Raw genomic sequence first — 22,782 nt, 5'->3', positions numbered from 1 at the left:
CATCATTTTGCTGCTCAACTGTCCAACTGTTGAAATGTTTAATCTGATAAGGGATGTTTGAAATGTTTTATCCAATTAGAGTCATTTGAAATGTTTTATCCAATTAGAGATATTTGAAATGTTTTATCTGATTAGAGATATTTGAAATGTTTTATCTGATTAGAGATGTTTTAAATGCTTTATCTGACTAGAGATGTTTGAAATGTGTTATCTGACTGTAGATGTTTGTTTTACATTCTGTACAGATGTTTTTATAAATGAAAACTGCCAGCTGTCATCTAGGAAGAATTTGTTGTTGACAATATTTTTATAAAAAAGTTATCAAAGAAAAATGTGTGCAAAAATATATTTTGGAGAAAGTTCTGGTATTACTCTGCATAAGGCAGGTGAACACTGGGATAAGGCAAGCCTTTTGGTGGACCGCAGCAAAATTCCATATTTTACCAAGACTTGTTTTCCAAATAATGCAACGTATCAGGCTACATCACAATCAACACTGTAAGATGTCTTACAAAATTACTGCACTAATAACTGTACATATCTGCTAGCATTAGAATTTCTACAGTTGCAGATATAGTTTCATCAAAGAGGGATTAGCAGCGCTGAAAAAATAAATGTAAAATTGGCAACATCAATCACCAAAGTAAGCAGATAAATATGAAAAGATAATACTGTTATCCCATTTCTGATAGATTTTATAAACTGTATCAAGAAGTAACAGAAAACACTTATTCACTGCACTTCAAAATGTGGTGTGTCAAGAATTATATAAAATGTAATTATTCATTGCACTTGAAAACATGGTGTGTCAAGAATTACAGAAAATGTAATTATTCATGGCACTTGAAAACATGGTGTGTCAAGAAATAACATAAAATGTATTTATTCATGGCACTTTAGAACATGGAGTGTTTCAAGAATTACAGAAAATGTAATTATTCATAGCATTTAGAACATGGAATGTTTTAAGAAATTACAGAAAATGTATTTATTCATGGCACTTCACAACATGAAATGTGTCAAGAAATTACAGAAAATGTATTTATTCATGGCACTTCACAACAAGAAGTGTGTCAAGAAATAACAGAAAATGTAAATATTCATAGCATTTAGAACATGGAATGTGTCAAGAAATTACAGAAAATGTATTTATTCATGGCACTTCACAACATGAAGTGTGTCAAGAAATAACATAAAATGTATTTATTCATGGCTCTTCACAACATGAAGTGTGTCAAGAAATAACATAAAATGTATTTATTCATGGCACTTCACAACATGAAGTGTCAAGAAATTACAGAAAATGTATTTATTCATGGCACTTCACAACATGAAGTGCTTCAAGAAATTACAGAAAATGTATTTATTCATGGCACTTCACAACATGAAGTGCTTCAAGAAATTACAGAAAATGTATTTATTCATGGCACTTCACAATATGAAGTGTGTCAAGAAATAACATAAAATGTATTTATTCATGGCACTTCACAACACGAAGTGTCAAGAAATTACAGAAAATGTATTTATTCATGGCACTTCACAACATGAAGTGCTTCAAGAAATTACAGAAAATGTAACTATTCATGGCACTTCACAACATGAAGTGTTTCAAGAAATAACATAAAATGTATTTATTCATGGCACTTCACAACATGAAGTGTGTCAAGAAATAACATAAAATGTATTTATTCATGGCACTTCACAACATGAAGTGTCAAGAAATTACAGAAAATGTATTTATTCATGGCACTTCACAACATGAAGTGTGTCAAGAAATTACAGAAAATGTATTTATTCATGGCACTTCACAACATGAAGTGTGTCAAGAAATTACAGAAAATATTTATTCATGGCACTTCACAACATGAAGTGTTTCAAGAAATAACAGAAAATGTAAATATTCATAGCATTTAGAACATAGAATGTTTCAAGAAATTACAGAAAATGCAATTATTCATGGCACTTCTTAACATGGAGAGAGATGGCATGATAATGGTGTCAAAGTTTCCAAAAGCACATTGTGCATTTTACTGCAGGATGTAAAACCAAACAAAATAGATGCTACATTTGCAGATGTATTAAAATGTCATAACCAATAAGACAAAAGTAATATTTACATATGTGTTACAACACCATAACTAATAAATAAAATCATGCTACATTTACAGATCTGTAAGAATGTTATGTAAAAGATCCTGACTTACATCTATTTGATAAAAAAGGAGGAATCTTTGTCATCATCATCATCATCATTACAGTAAAAGACTGTCCTGAGGCCACATTTCCAGACTGTTCTATCAGATGTCTGAATGAAGTGTCACCAGGATGCACAATTTATTCTGCATTAAAATACAACAATTATCTACATAACCTATTATCTCACTGTCTCAAAGTAAGCCTGGATCATTATTTATGATATTATCAAGTGTGCATTAATTTTTACCTTCATCACTAGGAAGTGGCAGACACTGAAATGAAGCCCAGTTGCACCAGTTGGTATACCTGGACGAAAATAAGATAGGCATTAAAAACATTGGGGTATGTTTATATAAAAAATTCATCTCCTTTTCTTCATTTTACCTTTCACTAGTATGTGACCAATCTTAAATTTTTTATTGGAATTAACTTGAGGAGGTGATTTAATTGGTGAATATCCAAATCACATTATGGAACTGGATCGTGAATATAACCCTTTCACAATGCTATATTTATTACATTGATCTTTCATAAATAGCATGCAAACATTTATTCCGTTCAAATTTCTAACACTTTATTTTTCAGAAAATGTAAATTAACAGCAAAGGAGACATTTACTGAGGCTAAGCAATTAGACCAAGTTAACCAAGGCCTTCAATCAGCAGAAACCTGTTTTTAGTCAATAAGTTAATGTCACTGATAAGCTTCTCGATTCAGTTGAAAGAGCTGCACTTTACCAATTCCTGGTCACAGCACATTTCACAATTTTAATAACTTAAAATAATGGGAATTAACTGACAGCAACAAATTTATGTTAATTATTCATCATTACTAATCTATGTGTAAGATTTAATGTATAATAACTACCTACCAGCTTATTAAAAGACCTCACCCTTTTGAACTGAGATCATAGATGTTTTTGTATAAATCCTAGAATGAATGCACAATACATTTTTTGCATCCCATGTCCCTGAGTAATAACCAGGTCCCTGAGTTTTAACCATACACAGCTTGTCAGTAGCTGACACCTATTGGTCTGAATTTCTGTCTCCATGTAATCATGGTGCAAATTTCAAACAATTTTGCAATTAACTGAATTCTAAAAAGGTGAATGTAACAATTTTTTTTTCTTTTGCATACTACAAAAGAACTACTATAGTTGAGGATATAAGTGCTACTTGAGGAAGTTATACAGTGGTCAGGTCCCATGTTTAACAAGTAATAAATACTCAAACTAAGTATAATTTTAACTAAGAATGGAACCAGACTAATACAGCAGCTGAAGTGTTAACATCAACTTACCATTGGAAAATTAATGTAAACAACTAGGACAATAATAACCTTGTATATAAAAATCACAAACTAACAACTGATCATTTTGGTATTTATCATCTGTAATCAGTTTCTATTATGAAGGTATGCAACAAACAAATTTATGACAAATTCTGATATAAACTCTCATCTTTTTGCATCCCACCTACAATTGTTTGCATCCCAAAGACACCAAGAAGGATCTTTATCAGTCCAGATCAATGTATTATGCATCCTAGATGCAATATTTCGTATTAATATGACTGCCTAAAAATTATGCTTGATATAACATCTAATGCTTTTATATGACTTTCTAATTTGCACTAGTTCTTCTTGGTAGATTATGTTCAAAATATATTCTTCTGAAGATGCTGAGCAACCATGGGATCTTTTATTCAGAAAAAAAACCCAAAGGTACTATCATTCATGGAAAAATTTTAAAGCATATTTTGTGAGTTGCATTTGTTTTAGGGTGAAGGCCAATACAATATTTATTTAGAGCCAGGAAATTGACAATGACTGCAGTATGAAAACAAACCTTTTTCTGGGAACAATACATCCTCTGGCATCTCTATTGTGGAGGTAGAAATCTGTAACCAGCTCCCAAATATTGGGTTGCCCCTCTTTTGGACTAAATAGACCAAGAAATATATTTGTGGCCTGTTGTTTCTCCATATCTACAATAAATTAATACTCTGTCTGAACAGAAATCGAAACAAAATTGTATTTGTTTGGTGTGCCACCACTACTCCAGTACCCACTTTGAGGGCATAAATGTAGACAGTATAAGTACATTATTTTTTTAAAAAATGTTTCTCATAGGACTTTAAATACATTATAGGCTCTATCATGCCAAGGCAAATGGAGTCAAGTTCTTCTTCTAAGGACACAAAAAGGTATCCTAATCAGTATAGCACGAAGAGGTGGTGTGTATCAAACTCATTACTCTTGGATTAGAAGTGAGCTACCACGGCTCCCTGGATTAGAGAAGTCAAAACTTTGTTTATCATTTAAAAATAAGGACTGGCCAAGTGAACACTCTACATATATTATGTATTTCTGAGAGTGACAGCTGCAAGGTGAAGTTGTTTTCATTTGCATCATGCATAATGGAGAGAATGTTGGCATACATCTATTGCTTTCATGTACTGTGGCTGATTGTGCATGTTGAAAATGTACATGATCTAAAACACACAGCTAACCAAAACAGCTGCTCCCATGTGCTCAAAACATCAGCCAGAATTAGTCTGAAGGACACAATCTTTAGAAGTTATTAAATAGAAGAAGAAACAAACTTTGCCACACTAGACAATACCATCTTCTGAAAGCAGAAAGAATGGATTACAAAATATATAAAAAGTTACGAAGGTTATCAGCTCTTTTTTTTACAATTGCATTATTTTTATTGAAGATTGTAGCCTTCTTGCCTGTGTGCATAATGTTACTGAAATCACCTGCCAATTTTGGATGGCCAAACAAATATCCACTTGTTGGAACAATGACAACATTAAAACCTGGCAGCAACATGAAATCATTGCACAGAGAGCAAAGTATGGTTACAAGTTGCTGCTTGTCAACATAAACAATTAGCAAACAAAGGAAATTGCTCCATATGGAATTGATGGCTTCTGTCATCATATATATTTATTTCTTATCCTGACATTGACATAAGCAAGATAGATTTAGTAGTAACAATAAACCATGGCCGAGGACTTTGCATTTTTATCGACATAGGCAGCTTGTTGACATAAGTGGGTAGAACTGTTTCAAGAATTATAATATTTTGGCACTGTTTCTGGAATTAGAGTATTTTAGCACTGTAACAGGAATTATACTATTTTAGTGCATATTAGTTATGTTCATATTCTAGCATACCAAATTAAACTATGGTATTTTAGCATTGCATCAGGAATTATAGTATTTTAGCATTGCATCAGGAATTATAGTATTTTAGCACTGTATTAGGAAATACAGTCTTAGGTCATGTTAGAAATAAACACAGTTCTCTCATGCCATCCACATATGTGAAAACAGAATTCTATATATACAGAAATAACTGATATTAAATTTCGCATTCTTAACCAAGAGAGATAACTTCCATGTGATATGTTACAGAACACATGCATTTTATATGTCGTGAAAGACTGACAATGGCTGAAAATGTTTGTCAACATAACAAACACATTTAAAGCATAAAATTTACCAGAAAAAGTATTGCTGTAGTATCGAGACAGGGTTTGCAGGATATCCCTAGAGTGGGCTTTCCAGACAGCTATTTTCCGATATCCCTCTATCCTGTGGACTAGCTGGGAACCACCATATTGAAGGGCTATTGTGTCCCCTAAATCTTCATACAGGTCCTCCAGCATCCTTCAAGGCAAGAACATTCACAAAATTAAAGCATCCTTAGGTGCAAAAGGCTTACAGTACATAGATTATTTAACAAGTCCAAGAGATATCACTGACAACAGCCCAACTAATCAAAAACACCAACACCAATGTTGATACCAGGGTAAATAGTGTTATGCAAGCTCTCCCTTTTTCTTAAAATATTAAAGTTAATTATAATTCTCATTAGTAAGTTATAATGTTCAATTATAATATGTGATTGGAAGATGCATAAATTGTTTTGGCTGCTATCATGCACATCATGCATTCCATTGGAGTGAAATTTTGAACTTAATATGTATACATATGTGCCTGATGTTGCAAAACTCCTTCTAGACAGCCATAAACTCTCCATATTTCTTTGAAGAGATGGTGATACAATGATACAGTATAATCAAAATATGTTCTTGCTGTACTGTGTTAAAGTTGATGGTTTGATGGTTTTAAGTTTTTGACAGAATCTATTAAATCCATGTGTAATGTTATGTTACTTCAAATCAAATTATTTTTAGTGGAGGCCCTGGGTGGTGAAGCAGTCTAAAGTGCTCACCTTTAAAAATCACTCACACATCTCACGTCAGTTCAAGTCTCTACTTGATCAATTCAAGTATATGAGAAAACTTGCCTGAAGCCTCCCGTGGGTCAGTGGTTCTTCCTGGGGCTCTTCCTCTACCAAGATACACTGGCCACCATGTATGGCCTTTCATATGCTGAAAATTGGTATTAAACCTCAAAAAGCAAACCCCTCAAATATTTTCATCACGTACAAGATAGTACCTCATAACTATGATATCTGAATACTGTTATCAGGAAAAATATTTTATACACAAGACATGGAGCAAAAACAACTGCATAACCTTGAACCCTTAATGCACATCAGTGTGAAGGTTGAACTATTTTATTGGCACACAAGTTATCCATTAAGTCAGTAATTTATCATCCATTCATAATGAGCTTGCTTCATATACAATAATAATTTTCTTTAACATGGATAATTTGTTGTGAACACTGAATGGGTACTGGACATGCTTTATTACAGCATGCAATGGGTGAAATTAATGGTTGCCATGGCAACCAGATACTGATGTGTTTTTGTATAAATAATTACAGAAGTACATATTTTTCAAATCTGTTTATACTGAACTTCTTTCTTGCAAATCAGTCAAACTTTGCTTTCTATAAAGTTATGACTGAGAAAAGCAAGATTTTCTAATTAATTAGCGGAGTTTCTCTAAGGTTACACCAAGTATAGGCTAAAAGGTGTTTTATTTTTAGTGTCCAAACAGAGTAAGTGAATACACTTTTTGCAGCATATTTTTTGCTTATACTTTTCTTCAGTATACTCTAATGGTCTTAATAAGTTTCAATAAAATAAGTATTTTGATCTAATGCTTAATTTGTTGAAATTTACAGCAAACAGCTTTCTTACTCTGATAACAGTTTCACAAAAGTATTGTGAAGGGTACATTAACCACCATACCACCACCACCAATACATGTTTAATAGTTATCTAAGCAAGGAACTGACATTTCTGTGCAGAAATCATATTTCTTCCTTCAAAATGGCCTTGACCTTTGAACTTGAGACCAAACAATCAACAGGCTTCTTCCATACCCTTTTGACCCATGTCTTGTATGTAGAACTGTTGTTATTGTGTGTATACAATGTTTCTTCTTTTTCTGTCACAGTGACCTTGTCTTTTTGACCTCAAAACTGATAGACATCATCCTTACCACGAGTGCAAGTGTTGAACATGTGATGTAAACTAACATTATTCTGTGGAAAGCATTTTATTTTCCATCATGATCACTACGATCTTTAACCTCTTAAACATCAGACCATTAGGCTTCTTCCTTACTCTAAGCACATGCCATTCACAAAGCTTGGTCCAGATATGTGGCATTGAATCAGCCACTGCCCCCATTTCAAAATGTCAATGTTTAAAGCAGATTCTTCCTGGGACCACAAAACCCTGAAGAATCAATCCTTCCAGTGCCAGATGAGCACCCCAATCAGAAATGGGGTTGGGGGTTATACCCAGACAGTCTACCCAGAAACCCATCCAGATTTGTCCACCAAATCAGACAATGGTGGAAATCCAGACCTAGAGAAATTTGAGCTTTGTGATGGCCCCTATGCAGTTTCCAGATTGTAAGAAGGAGAAACTGGTGAGAGCACAAATGCAATCGATCTAGGGAATCAGGTCTGCTGCAGAGTTCAAGGTCACCAGATAAAAAAGAAACAGACCAATTAACAACATGACCTTCGCTGTCAGCATCACCTAAATGATCAGGATCTTGTCTTCTGGTCCTCAAGACTAATCCTGTTTGTGAGGAAATTCATTCACTATGTAGGAAAACACTGGAGATGGAGTAAGCTCCAATTTCTCTTGACTGGGTAAATGAAACAGCCTGGTCACTCAGGACAGATCAAGTATGAAGGACTATAACTGGCCACTGTGGATCAACCAATCAAAGAAATATTGTAAGATAGGAAGGCTAGGCTGAGCGACAGAGTACAACATTAGAAGATGTTCAAACAAAATCAGAGGTACTATGTGAGAAGGAAAGATAGTGATGTGAAGGTACACACCCTGAAAATCTATTGAGATTGCCCAGTCCCAAATCTGATAGCATCCCTGACTGAAGATGTGGTCTCTACCTTGAAAGGTTCCTCCTGCAGAGACCTGTTAAAGGAGAAAAGGTTCCTAATTAGTTGCAACTTGCCCAGTTTTTTGTACCAAGAAACCAAGGAAGTATAAGGCCCTATTTATTGCAACCTTCTAGAGAAGAGGGTATACCACTTCCTTTACCTGTACCAAATCAACTGGTCAATCGGTGTTGCAAGTCAATCAAATCCTTAAAGGCCACAGAAGGAATGAGCTTTCCAAAGATCTCTGCCTCCTGGGTAGCAGCTCTTAGAAGGTTCTTTATTGTGCTCCAGTAAGACCATGGATGTGTCCAGAGCAATATCCCTGCACAGCTCAAGAAGCCTTGCCAATAAAACCCGGGACAAGGTTAATGCATATCTAAATGTTTTGGCTACTGCTTTCAAAAAATGTTGAAGGGCAGACCATGTTTCCTCCTTCAGTACGCTGAAAGAGGCTGCCAAAATATCTATGGTTAATAGTGTCCTAGCCTTTAGCTCCAAGGCCTCCAATGTTTTAAGTGAAAGGCAAACTCAGATCCCTACAGAAGTACCCACTTGTACCACTCTAGCCTTACTAAGCCTTTATAAAAGCTCCTTAGATGAGTGAGGAAGCACTTAAAAATCTGGTCAAGAGGTAGCCCCAGGGTATCTTCAAGCTAGACAGAATTTTAATGTCCTTGGAGCATGAAGGCTTGTGACACAGATCACAGGATTAATGAAGGTAAACCTAATTAGATGCTTTGTGAGAAGACCAGATCTCTTCCTCCTCTATTAACTTGACCAACAGTTGGAAAGAAGCAGGGAACCCCAAGGGACTGTCCCTAGTGTCAGATTCAGAAGTTTGACCCCTTTTCCCTTTTTCAACCCTACTTCAGAAGATGATGTCCATCCATGGATTGCAGCATCAGCATCCCTACCATGTAGTCAAGGTCATAAAGGCTTTGACTGCATGCAGTGGAAGGACCAATCACTTCCCTGTGGAGGCAGACCCACACAACATGAACAAATTTAGTGGGATTATACAAAAGGCAGGGCTGCCAATCTGATTCCCTTCCCTGGTCTGGCATCTGTATGCTGATTGCCAAGCCAGATTCAATATCTCCTGTTGTAGAAAAGTGTCCTCCTTAGTTGATGGTATATATATGAACAGGTGAGAGGAGGCTGGATAAATGAAATTGAAAGCCCCTCAGAAATAACCTGAATCACCCATTCACTCTGAGGAAATGAAGTGATCCTGTGTTGTTATTGTTGTGGGATTTAATGCCATTTTTCAGCACAAGATAGGCTATACATGGTGGCCAGTATAAATGGTGGAGGAAGAACCTGGGAAAACCCTAGAAAGAACCACCAACCCATGAGAAGCTACTGGCAAGCTTTCTCACATACCCACACTGGCCAAATTCGAGACTCAAACCCACGCAGACAGAGATGGCAGTGATCTGTAACAGTAGCACTTTAGTTTTAGTCAATTTGGCCACTCGGGGCCTCCCAGAGTGATCCTGTGAGACTGGAACTGTAGGAGGTGCATCCCCACTGGTAGGCAATCTGTGGGTGGTGGGGTTGTCAGGACAACATCAAGAGTTAGGGGGCTTGGAGGCAGAGGATCTTTTCTTTGCCTTCCCTGAAAGATGGCCTCCTAAACTGATTAGCTTGTTGCCTCCTGGCATTAGGCTAGATCTGAGGAAATGATGAAAAAGATCCCTTGTCTCTGGCATGCCTATCATCCTATACTGTGTGTGTGGGGGTGGGGTGGGGTGGGGGCAGATTGTTTATAAAAGACTGTCCAGGTTGGGTTGTGAGTTGGAGGGACAGTTCCTGAACTGCCTGCCTCTGAACGGTATCAATTTTGCACCCAAATAGTAATGGATTGAGCAGCATAAAGCGCAAACATACATTACATCAGGTCAAGATCAAGGAAGCAGTCAGTGCATTGACCATAGAGAAAATGTGACACATTCACACAAAAAATTGGATAAATGTTTTTAAAATATTTATGTGTGGAGGAATGATTGTTACACACTGCAAGTCCAAATTTTTAGATGGATGGCTAAAGTTGACATTACCAAAGCAAAGCAACTATTGGTAGCGACAAGGAGAGGTAATGGGCAAGAGTTATAGCCCTTTGTCTATTAAAAGGAAAAGATTTTTTTGGTCTTTTTAGTAAGTCAGGATTTGGGAGATAGCAGGCTTATATCCCTAATGTTAATGTAGTAGATCTATAAAAAGCTGGAAACAAAGAAACCTAAGTGAGTACGAAATCAACTGGCAATCTCTATGCAACAGTTTTAATGGTTGTCATCCGTGAAGTGCCTAATTCACACACACTGAGGGAATCATGCATCAACTCTTTTGTCCAATTCAACCAACTAAAATTATAGATTTAAAATCTAACAAATTAGATGTGACATTAAATAAAGATTTAAAAGTATGTTTCTCTAAATACAAATCCTCTCATTTACAGTGATAAACATATACTACCAGCTGTTGGAAGCTTAAAAGCATTTGATGTGTCATGTGGTTATTGTTTTTCCTTGATTCTAAAATGGACAAATATATGAGGATTTCATTTCTATGGATTTGTGTTGTACTGCTAGGTATTTAAATTAGCACCTAAATATTTTCAAAATATCATGACCACCCGATAGCCTAGTGATTAGAGCATCCACCTCGGATGCGGGAGGTTGCGAGTTCCAACATTGGCAGAGTCATACCAGACTTGTAAAAATGGTACTAGCAGCTACCTTGCTTGGTGATCAGCATTTAGAGGTTAGTTTAGAACTGGTCTGCCTGGTGTCAGGATAATGTGACTGGGTGGGACATCATGCTACATGTCTGCAGCATAATGCCTCAGCACTAGTTATCACTACAAAATGTCACAATGCAGAAATCATAATGATATGACTGACTTTTTTTAAAGCTATGTTAAAAATCCAAAACACACACACACACACACACAATATCAAACATCAATAATGCTGAAATGGTGAATATAAACTTAATCAGTTGTTGATGTTGTTTTGATTGGTTTAATGCCATTTTTCAGCACATGATATATATGGTGACCAGTATATTTCTTGGAGGGTGAACCTGCGAAGAAAAATCGACACACAGGAACCAAATGGCAAGCTTTCTTACATACCCATGATGGCTAGGCCTGAGACTCAAACCCATGCAGAGTTGAGATGTCAGTTACCTGCAAAGGCAAGCACCTCATACCATTCTGCCAAGCAGAGCCCCACAGTTAAACAGCAAACACATCTTAGCACATTATTTTACTGTGCACAGTCTCATTCCAAACTTTGCAGTCTACTTGCATCTTCCTCTGTTTTGGTTAACTGATTCAAAGAATGCAGTAGAGGGTTAGAGTCACTTAAACTGTACATAAAGTAGCCTATTTATTGGATACAGCAAAACTAGCTGATGTGTGAGTCACCCTATTCCCTGAAATGCATTATCCTAATAAGAGGAAAATATTGGAAAAAATATCTGTAAATTCATCTTTTTTTTCTTCTCAATGTCAGGTCCCTTACCATATTCAGGAAATAACAGCAGTTATGTACAGATCACACAAGGGTTATACATTGTTTTCACAAAATCATATATAATATACATAAAAAATAATATACACAAAACATGCTACCTGATGAGAATCTAATATAACCACCATGAAACATGCTACCTGGTGAGAATCTAATATAGCCATCATGAAACATGCTACCTGGTGAGAATCTAATATAGCCATCATGAAACATGCTACCTGGTGAGAATCTAATATAGCCATCATGAAACATGCTACCTGGTGAGAATCTAATATAGCCATCATGAAACATGCTACCTGGTGAGAATCTAATATAGCCATCATGAAACATGCTACCTGGTGAGTCAATCTTATTGCAGAATGTGATATGTTTCACTGTGTATAAATATTCCACAGATTACAAAGTAGAAATATTCCACAGATTACTAAGTATAAAACCCATGTACAAGTATATGATGTACCCCCCCCACCTGAAAAAATGTTTTAACCTTTAAACTATTGACAATGACACCATCACTGTTACCAGCACCACTGGAAAAAGACATCTTTGTCCTGCTATTTTCTAATCAGATATGACAGTAACGATACTATAACAAACCCTTGAAAATCGTACTTAACACTTACCTGAGGCAGTCTGTATCAAAATCTAGCTCTGGTGTAGACAGGACACCTAAAGCACACAACTGTAAAAAAAAATCCTCTGTATAAGACAAGACATCAACAACACAAAATATATTCATTTTGAACTGTTACAACTATAATGTATATCCTCACAAGATGAGTCCAAATGCAAGCAACATAGACCATGATATGCCATTACATAATGCACAAGCAGACAAAGTTCTACATTGTTTGTTTTACTGATTACTCCTATCAAACTGTACAGACCCAGATATGTTGGTACATTATATGACAGCAGATCAAATTTTAAGCATTCTGCAGTTGGACTCAACTTAAAGTTAGTATATATGGTACCTTTTATTACAATGCAGATAAAACATATATTGATAAGATCAAGAACTAGGCTTCATTTGTATTTCCTAAGCAACTAAATATATAAAGCATGTGGATTTTAATGCTCAAAAGTTATGTGTCTTTAATTTTCACAAATTCTGTCATTATATTAGCTGCCCTTTGCATCACATTAATGACAAAACCAACATCTCAATTTATGCTCATTTTGAGTGAAGGTATGTACAGAAGAATTCGTCTTAAAGACCACTTGTATTAAGGAATCATCAATTCAAAAATGCCAGTTTTTTAGTCTTGTAAACCAAATTATTGAAGAATTTAAACTGTCTCAAGCAATAACCAAAGGCCACTTTTCTCACTTCCCAGATGTTGCTGTGGGAGAACAGAAATATGAATAATCAGTCGTAAATCAGGATTGCAATCTATATGCATGTTTTGCAAAAAAACATTTCCTAACACAGTAAGAAAAAACAAAGCAAAGTATTGGCATCTTATCTTGTTTAACCCTGTATTAAAATCTGTACCAATAAGACTGAAAACAATATTTTTTTTCAAACAACTGAAACTCCTTAAGACAATTTGGTTAAAAATTCATCATGAAAAGAAAAACATATTTACAAAACAGTTGATTTAAATTTTGATAAAAAGACCTTTTAAAATTACATACTAATGTATAAACAAGAATTGAATTTTCTCTAAAATCAACAATGGTATCCCTGTAATGCAATAAACCAGTCCCCAAAGTTATACTGATACTCACAGAAGCTCGTATATTGTTTTTAATATAAAATACAAGCTTCAAGTCACAGTGTACTAGTATAGAACCAAAGTTCAGCTCTGAGATTCAATGTTTTGTACTATAAATTTGACTTAAAATGAGTGGCAGTCCATCTTCAAATCTGGCTTTCCTCAGAATATTCCCACCCCATTTTTCACATTTGTACATTTAGGTTGGGGTGTGGAGTCAGAGCAGTTGCTTTCGAAAAATTGAAATTTGTCACCTCCGTGCTTTAGTGGCATATAGTAGTAGCTTACCAATGGGCCTAGAAAATTTAAATGATGTTAAATCAAGTTTTACCTGCATGAAACTGATAGGAAAATTATTTATTTTCTCAGAAATGGACAGTATTATAATTGTTAGTCTTTAATCTGCTGACAGACTAGATGAAACTACAGCATTGATGAAACATCTGGTACTCGCCATTTGCATTACTAGTCACATGACTAAACAAATCTCAAGCTACAACATTAAAACTCCAAAAGTCCTGTTATATCAATAAAATACTCCGTTTTAATGTTGTTGTACAAAAAAGTTAAATTGTACTGAATCATAGTCAGATACCATTTGTAAAAAAACAGAAAGAACATATAATTCGCAACATATTTATTTAGAGAACAATGAACAGAAACCTGTTGTTGTTGCAGCAATCAGGACAGTCAGATTCAATATGCAGAAAGCACATGTCAATGTGGTAGTCACATGATACAACAAAAAGCCCAGATAGTTGTGCTTGGAATAAATATATAGAGAATCTAGTGTTCTTTTGTTTTTGTGATTTTATTACAAATAGTCTATAACTTTCACTTATTATGTTAAATTTTTTCTACAACATTTGAAATGGGTTATTACTGATAGAAGTAATTACTTGATCAATGATGTCATGAACATTTGAGTTGGGATATTTGTGTACTTGTGCGACTAACAATCCAAATCACGAGTATCAAGTCAAATTTCATCAACACCATAGTTTTATCTTGTCTTTCAGCATATTAAAGACATAATGATTGTGACACTCACAATTTCTGAGAAAATAAATAATGTTCACATCGATTTCATGCAGGTATAACATGATATAACAGCGTTTAAGTTTGCTAGGTCATCTGCTAAGCAGCTACACTCTGCTGCCATGATGTTGACCTCTTGTGATGCTAGACTGGTTTTCATTCCGTCCATGTAATAAAAGATATAGATATCGAGTTGTCTGTGAAATAACCCATCTAATGGATGAATCTAATCCAATGAGCACTTGGATTGACTGCAACCTCAGAATATTCTGGCCAGAACTCAATAAATTTAAGTCATGATTAGTTCAGTTATTACTCAGTTACTTAACTGTTTCTGGTGTTCAGTGGTGGCAGATAATTCCAAGGTTTTTTCCCGACTTTCATCAATATTTGCAAAATTTAAGAACTTTTCATGGTAAGAAAAAAATGATTATTGCTTCCAAATTTTTCCCAATTTCCCAGCAGTGTGGGAACCCTGCAGTTACCTCCAAGGTCAACATATCTGCACACAGCCTCACATAAATTTAGGGGCATAGAAAACTCACCTTGATGACAATAACTACTAGTGTATTTACTTTAATTGTAAATACTTTGCATCTTTGCACTCAGAGAGCAAAAATTACATCAATTACTAAATTATATCAATTACTAAAATTACATCAGGATCTGTGTTTTACATGTACATTTTAAAGAAAAATGCTATAGCAAGTAAGTAGCAATTGGTGTGCTCTTTGATTTTGTTCTTACAAACAAGTAGTAGTAATTTTATAACTGCCATCTGAGATTTCTAGTTCAATTTTTGCCAATAATTTCGAGCAATAGACTACATTAACTTCATTAAATTAATAAATGACAAGTATTAAACCCTGTCAGAAGCTATCTGCTAAAGAAAAACGTTTTTCAAACCGACCTTGATTTGATGCATTGCAATCTAAATTTTACTTGTAGCTTCTCATACAATTTGACAATAATCAGGATATCAGTAAGTTTAAATCAGACAGCCAAGAAGACAATTCAGTTAAAAAGATAATTCCTTTAATTACATCTACTTAAAACCTTGTCCACAGTGTGTACACCACACTGCAAGCAGTCAGTTCCAATAAACAAAGTCTTCCTTTATGCACCACGGCATCAATAATCAATGATGACCTGCTATACAATGAACAGCTGAAGTTTTGGTCACACAGAGATATTGGCATTTATGATCATATCAACTGGTGAAATTAAACTGAGCATACAACCAAATGATTACATAACCAAGAATTGGGAAGGAGCATTGTGCAACAAAGGAAAAGGAAACTGGCTTCAAAAAATAACATGCAACTAATATGTATGGATCTAGGTCATTACTTGCATCCTCTGAGATGCTGATGAAAAACTGGATTAGAACTATGACTTATATATTGGAAATAAGCTCAGCCAATCTCGTGACTAAAATGCATGGATCTTATTCATTCTCAATTATTTTGAGTTCTTGATATATAAGTCTATATTCTAAGTCTGATCAGAACAGAATTAGAAGTTCAATCAATCCGATGAAATTCACCTCATCAGTGTGTATGGATCCCTATTAATGCTGTTCCAGATCTTGATGATATCAGCCTATATTCAAAGTCTGATCAAAACTGGATCACAAATATGGTCTGCTGAGTGAAACTACAGATGACAGCAAGGGGCCCCCGAGTGGCCAAATTATCTAAAGCACTCTCCATTACGGATCACTGCCATCTCACCTCAGTCTGCGTGGGTTGGAGTCTTGGGCTTGGCCAATGTGGATATGTGAGAAAGCTTGCTGGTAGCTTCTTGTGGGTTGGTGGTTCTTTCTGGGGTTTTCCCGGGTTCTTCTTCCACTATTAATACTGGTCGACAAGTGTATAGCCTATCTTGTGCTGAAAAATGGCATTAAACCCTATAACAACAACAATATAACAACAACAGATGATAGCAGGATAATGAATGACAGATGCAGGACAATAAGCTCACAGGGTCTAAAGATATAAGTGGGCTAAAAACTGAATAAAAGTTTCATGTTACATGTTCATAGAAGTTTCATTCCTACCTGATAGGAAAGAGCACATTTGCCAAGAGCAAACTGAGCTGTATTCGTTCTGTCTAGGCAGTCAACACAGTTGGTTCTGACAACACCTGTCTGCTTGCTTCCACACTGTGTTCTGAAGCTCTGGATATCTTTAAATCTATTTGAAATTCATTATAATACAATAGTATGAGTATATTTTGATTATATTGAATTGTACAAATATTTACTAAATTTACAAAAAGTGAAACATAAGACTAATGTAGGACTTGATTGCACATATGATTAAAATTACCTAAATCAAGTTGATTTAACTAGGCTGAAGCATCTTGATGCCATGAAAAGTCATATGTTTCCTTTTCTTTATAATTAAGTGGAACAGATAAAGTGTAATATTAACATCCAAGTGGAACTAATTTCAACTAATCTATGCGTAAGCCACCACTATGAATTTATACAAGGACAAGAGAGGTTCAAAACAATTCACTGATCAAACTTGATTCTATGCCACAGATTGAGATAATGAAATATGCAAACTTGGATATCCTGTGAAAGTTGGTTCAGTAAAATATCATTTTTCCCTTAAACTGAACTCTCAATATCAAGTAATCTGGCTTCAAGGAGTTCCATTATCTGGTCTGGATTGCACAATTATAAATGCTGGCCCTACAGTCTTCTACAGAACTGACCGACCATTAAAAATACTGGCACTAAAGTTTTCTGTAGACATGATTCATAATTATAAGTATTGGTTCTAGTCTTCTAAAGACTTGATTCTCAATTTTCATGCCTAAACCTCCAAACCTAAAATCTTGCAGCAAATTCTGCTTCAATACAATAAGTTCTTTGTTCTAATACAAAATTTGTAAATATTATAGTTATATATTATATCATAGTTCCAACACAAAATTGGCTAACATGTTAACACTTACTCTTCCTGGGTCCATATGTAATCATTGACAGGTTTTGGTACACTAAGGTAGAATCCAGTCTGCTTGATGCAAGAGTGAGAAATTTCAGCTAGACGAGACAAAACGTCTTTAGTCTTGCTGAAATATGGAAAGACCATTTATTGCATGACATGTCATCAATATGATGCTTCATTAAAGTATTGCATATTATTAATGTTACACATAAGATATCATGTCATACAGCCACACAAGTATAAGCATGACATTGAGGTGTCCAACAATAAAGCAAGTCATAACACTGAACATTTTCAGTAGTTACTTAACATTTACATTCTTCCCACATAATCTGTGTTCAGTTATCATATGAAATTTATAAGTCATTGAGGCTCCCACAAGCTTCAAAAGAAACAGGCACATTTGTAAAATAAGCAAAATTATAAGTATTAAATGACATCAAGTCTTCCATATAGTACTAGTGACTCAAAAAATTCAAAGTTTATCCTAGCTCCATGGCATGAAGTAAACCAACAAGTGGTTCCCCATGAATTAATGGGACCAAAGTCCAACAGTTCATTTTCCATTGCATGTCGGCCACCATCACCACCAATGCTCAAAGACATTATCATTTTCAGTTGGATCAACTTGAGTAATTAAGGCAGAGAGCCCAACACAAGAGCACAGTGATAACAACATGGTAGATTCAAATAAGAGCACACAAAATTCTGAGCCTACTGCTTGCTCATATTACCTTCTCATGGCATGTAGTCCTCACCTTTTACTTGAGTAAGCCATGTCAAATCCAATGTACCTAATATGGTGTTCTTCTGGCAGGAACTGGTTCAGGTAGGTGACAGTATTCTTAAATTCATCACATAATATGCTCTCATGAGGCCTCTTCTCTCGTCTCTGGAAATGGAAAAGGGACCCAAAATGGGCTTGAAATCACTCATCCATTTGAAATGTACACGAAAGTCAAACACATAGCATTATTGCAAAGAAATCTGGGTTCAAGATTTCTATATTCCTTATAAATAGGAGCCATAAAGATATCAGATCAGCATTACATGTGTAAAATTTGCAAGATCTCAAGAAAGAATATCAGTCTTTAGAGTAAAAATATATCTTCAAAAATACTTGCCCATTCAGGCTCATTCTTAATGAAAATAGTCTTGGTTTAAGAGAGATTTGAACTCCATACAAAAGCCTGTGAAATGGTGAGACTGGACAAGATTGGAATTTTCTTGTGGACAAGGAATCCGAGGTGAAGCAAAAACAAAACAAGGAATTTCATGTCTGAATACAAACGATAACTCACCTGCTGACTGTCTAAGTCACAAGCATGGAGGTGATTCAAAGTGTGACATGACTGCCTAAAATTCTTGTAAACATCCAGGGACTGATATCCAGACTGAAAGGGAGTGACCTGGACTGATACAATGAATACAAATTTTTTAAATTTTGAGGAAAACATGTAGATATTAAATGAAGGAACACAGCTTACAAGTCTAAGCTGGCTGCAAAGTTTCCCTCCTTAACAATGCTGAGAATGAACCTCAGTGTCTCTATTCTGAGCTACATGTGCCCAAATGAATTGCTTGAGAGAGATCTCAGTGTCTCTGTTCTGAGCTACAGGTGCCCAAATGAATTGCTTGAGAGAGATCTCAGATCTATGACCGGAGAAAGCTTGCAACTGGCTTTGGGAACAAAAAGTTGGATTAAAATCCTGGTGAATGTACGCTGTGAGCATTGTCTAACACCCTATCGGAAAGGAAAGCATTTATTTATTGCTGCTGAACATCTACTTTATATGGCTCTCTTGGTACATCTGTACTTGGAGCATTGGACAATGGGGAAAGACCATGAATATGATCTGGAGGACCTACTGGATAATTTGCAAAATGCAAGGGTTGTCAGGACAGTCTCTCAATCATTCCATAGCAGACCTGCCAACCCTGACAAGTCCGTCTCAGTAAGGCAGTTGATTTTTTTCCCAAGTTTGACCAGTTTTCAGTAATGTGTAACAAAATACCAACTGTTATTGTAAAGCTGGAAAACATAATTAAAAGTTCGGCATTTGGAATGTGCAGCTTGTAAAGTATGCGTAGACTTTATTTACCACAAGTATAGTTGCACAAATTTTAGTTCCAAACCCTATAGACCTCAATGGCTTTTTGCTATCTCTCAACTTGATGTAATTCTTGGGAATTCTTTTTTCCATTTCACATGACGAAATCAATCATATTTCCCGCCATGAGTCATACTCAAATTGGCATGTGATGTCCAATAAACATAATTGTGTCCCTTCCAGCTTTTATTCACAAGAATTTGAATATTCCTGAATTATTAACACTTTTCAAGAGGCTTATTTCCCCTTTTGTCATAATCATGCATCGCTTGCTGGACTACCATTTTAAAAAAAATTCTATAATCAACAGTTTGCTCATGTAGACGCTTTGCATGAACAAATATGTGCAGTTTAAAGCATCTAATGTGCTGCTGTAAAGTTAGTCTGGTTCCCTGACCAATTTTACTACTTCTAATATGAAACCCAGACCCAAATCAAACATGGACAAACAAATTTTCTGCAATATTCGGCAATGATCATTTTTCCATAGTTTTTGCTTGTATGCCATAAGTCCATATTTTAAAGGTAAATTTCGTAAGACTTATGGCAAAATCGTAAGAGTTGGCAGGTCTGCCATAGCAAATATTCAAATCTTTGTATATTTAAATTTTCAACCCAATGAGATGTTATAAAAGTGTGAACATGACATCAATTTCAATGACAAGATAGCTACCAAGTAGAGAAACCGGATCAAAATCAATCCTGGTCTCTCAATGACTTATCAATGGTGGCTCTAAAACAATGAGCTCTAATTGAAGTAAAGTGCTTTCATCCTTGTTTCCATTCTGCATACCCAAGGAAGGGGTGTCCTTCCTGTTTTCTGATCTCCCCCTAGGAAAAAAGAAGTTTGCCTTTGATGGTTTGTTCCCTGATCTCTTCAATCTAGCAGTGGAAGACAAGATTGGAAGAAAGCGGCTGCAATCTGCAATTGGTTTTGTGATGATCATCCAAGGAAGCAGAAATAAGAGAATGGCACAGTTTTGCACAAGTTTTATGTTAACAGATGCATCTTTGTCAGTGGAAACTGAATGTTGCACTGTTCTGATAAAAACACATGCCATATGAGCGACCAACTCCCAAGCAAAACCATCAGTGGGATTATCAATGCAAGAGTTTAAGCTGTGTTCACTGTTAAAACAGAACCATCAAACCAAGTTGAGCATGGATGAGACCACAATGAAATTCTGAAATAATTATTGAGTGTCAAGAAAAGACTTCAGATCCATACTATGGTTTTGATATTTCCAGGTCTGCAACAGCTCAAAGATCAATGGTTAAAGACACTTTCTATAAGACCACTGAAAGAGTAAGTGGAAGCATACAAAAATTTAGGGCACCAGCCAGAAAATCTCTTTGACTGATGCATGAAGGTTCTCCTTGGACATTATTGGATCAAGCAGGGAAAATGGTGCTTGTGAGTGCAAATCTGCAAACATGAAGAATGGGATGACAAAGAACCCTCATGTGATGTGTGCAGTGACTAAGCAGGTGGAAGGGTGAACAAGGCTGGGAGGGTCAAGCCATGTTGGAACATAGTAATCTTGAGGTGTTCACTGTATTTTCTCATCCATCATTGGTCCAGGATTGTTAATGAGTTTCACGGAATGGGGATTCATCATAGTTGCTACCAAGTCATGACAGAGCTTGGTCTATTAATGAGCCTGTCCAATGCCACTTTACGTCACATCCAGGAGTCAGGTACCAAGTAGCAAAAAACATGAGCTAAACACACAAACTAGAAAGAAAGAACAGTTGAGATGTAGCATGACTCTACATAAATATATACTTTTACTTCATTCACTTGATTCTAATGTCAATGCCAGGGTGGTAGTATACTTATGATACATATGTGTAGCAACTGTATCAATTTATCTCAAACATGATCAAAACATTTGTATAAAATTTGTATTATGATGGATAGAAATTAATGAACAGATGGATGGTTGAACAGAAACAGGAATATGATGTCCCATTACTATCTTAATAGACACACAACAAAAAGGCAGCAAAAATGATCAAAAGCAAAAAAGATAGATAAACTCAGTTTTACAGAAGATACTTTCAGTTGCATTAAAAAGCAGTGGACATGCTCTCAATAAGAAGACACAATGTACATCATTAAGTATATCAATGTCATAAAAACTTTATAACTTACCTTAACAAGACTAAGAACAATAATGGGTGCTCCATATCTACGAATGGTCCAGTTGAAATGAAGCCCTGCAGCATGGAAATAAGGGTCACTTTGATCCACTGTGGAAAGAAGAAAAGCCAACTTAAAACCCCTCTCAGGCTTAAATCATGCTACTAGCCCCAAGGAATAAAATCACCACATTGCAATATATTATGCTATAAAGAACAGGTATCTGATACACATGAATACAGTCTTTAAGTGGTTACTAAAGACTTTGTAAAGTTAGTGATTCAGTACAAGTTTACTGAAAATTAACAAAAATTATGCAACTGATAAGAAAATTTATAAACAATAATTCACAGACAGAAGCATGCTATAATGTATTGCAGCAATGTTTCTGACCTGCTTAAATATAATCGCTTGTGAACTGTGAACTTTGTAACAAATGGGATATTCATGTTTCTCCAAAATTACTCCCCCATTCACATCAAGGTCAGGAATGAACTCTACCTCCAGAATCCACTATCCCTGAATTAAAAAATTGTCTTTTCCCTGTCTATATCCATATACAGTACAACCTGTTATGATAGACCATCTCTTCTGCCAACAAAAGACGGTCTCTCAAGACAGGTGGTCTCTCACAGCAGGTTTGTACAAAAAGACCAGTTCCCAAGGTCCAGTTTCAGAACAATTTAAAGAAAAATAACCATAATCACTGTACATATATTCCAATCTTTA

At 35.5% G+C, this 22,782-nt stretch overlaps 1 protein-coding gene across 2 annotated transcripts in view; it reads right to left on the bottom strand.

Moving 5' to 3' along the window:
• Positions 1 to 22,782, bottom strand: part of LOC149786271 (polyphosphoinositide phosphatase-like) — a 75,050-nt gene that overhangs the window by 27,751 nt on the left and 24,517 nt on the right. For both annotated transcript variants that reach the window (XM_089976650.1, XM_089976651.1), the window contains exons 10-17: positions 22,066 to 22,163; positions 18,558 to 18,691; positions 17,807 to 17,923; positions 16,899 to 17,034; positions 12,707 to 12,765; positions 5,711 to 5,877; positions 4,046 to 4,184; positions 2,444 to 2,502 (exon numbers count right to left, since the gene is read on the bottom strand). In XM_089976650.1, the coding sequence (XP_089832776.1) occupies positions 2,444 to 2,502; positions 4,046 to 4,184; positions 5,711 to 5,877; positions 12,707 to 12,765; positions 16,899 to 17,034; positions 17,807 to 17,923; positions 18,558 to 18,691; positions 22,066 to 22,163 (909 nt within the window). The remainder of the gene's footprint in view (positions 1 to 2,443; positions 2,503 to 4,045; positions 4,185 to 5,710; positions 5,878 to 12,706; positions 12,766 to 16,898; positions 17,035 to 17,806; positions 17,924 to 18,557; positions 18,692 to 22,065; positions 22,164 to 22,782) is intronic.

This window comes from Sinohyriopsis cumingii, chromosome 12, assembly GCF_028554795.1.
Source record: "Sinohyriopsis cumingii isolate HCF-2022 chromosome 12, ASM2855479v2, whole genome shotgun sequence".
Taxonomy (NCBI): domain Eukaryota; kingdom Metazoa; phylum Mollusca; class Bivalvia; order Unionida; family Unionidae; genus Sinohyriopsis; species Sinohyriopsis cumingii.
This window is presented reverse-complemented; position numbering and strand designations above follow the sequence as displayed.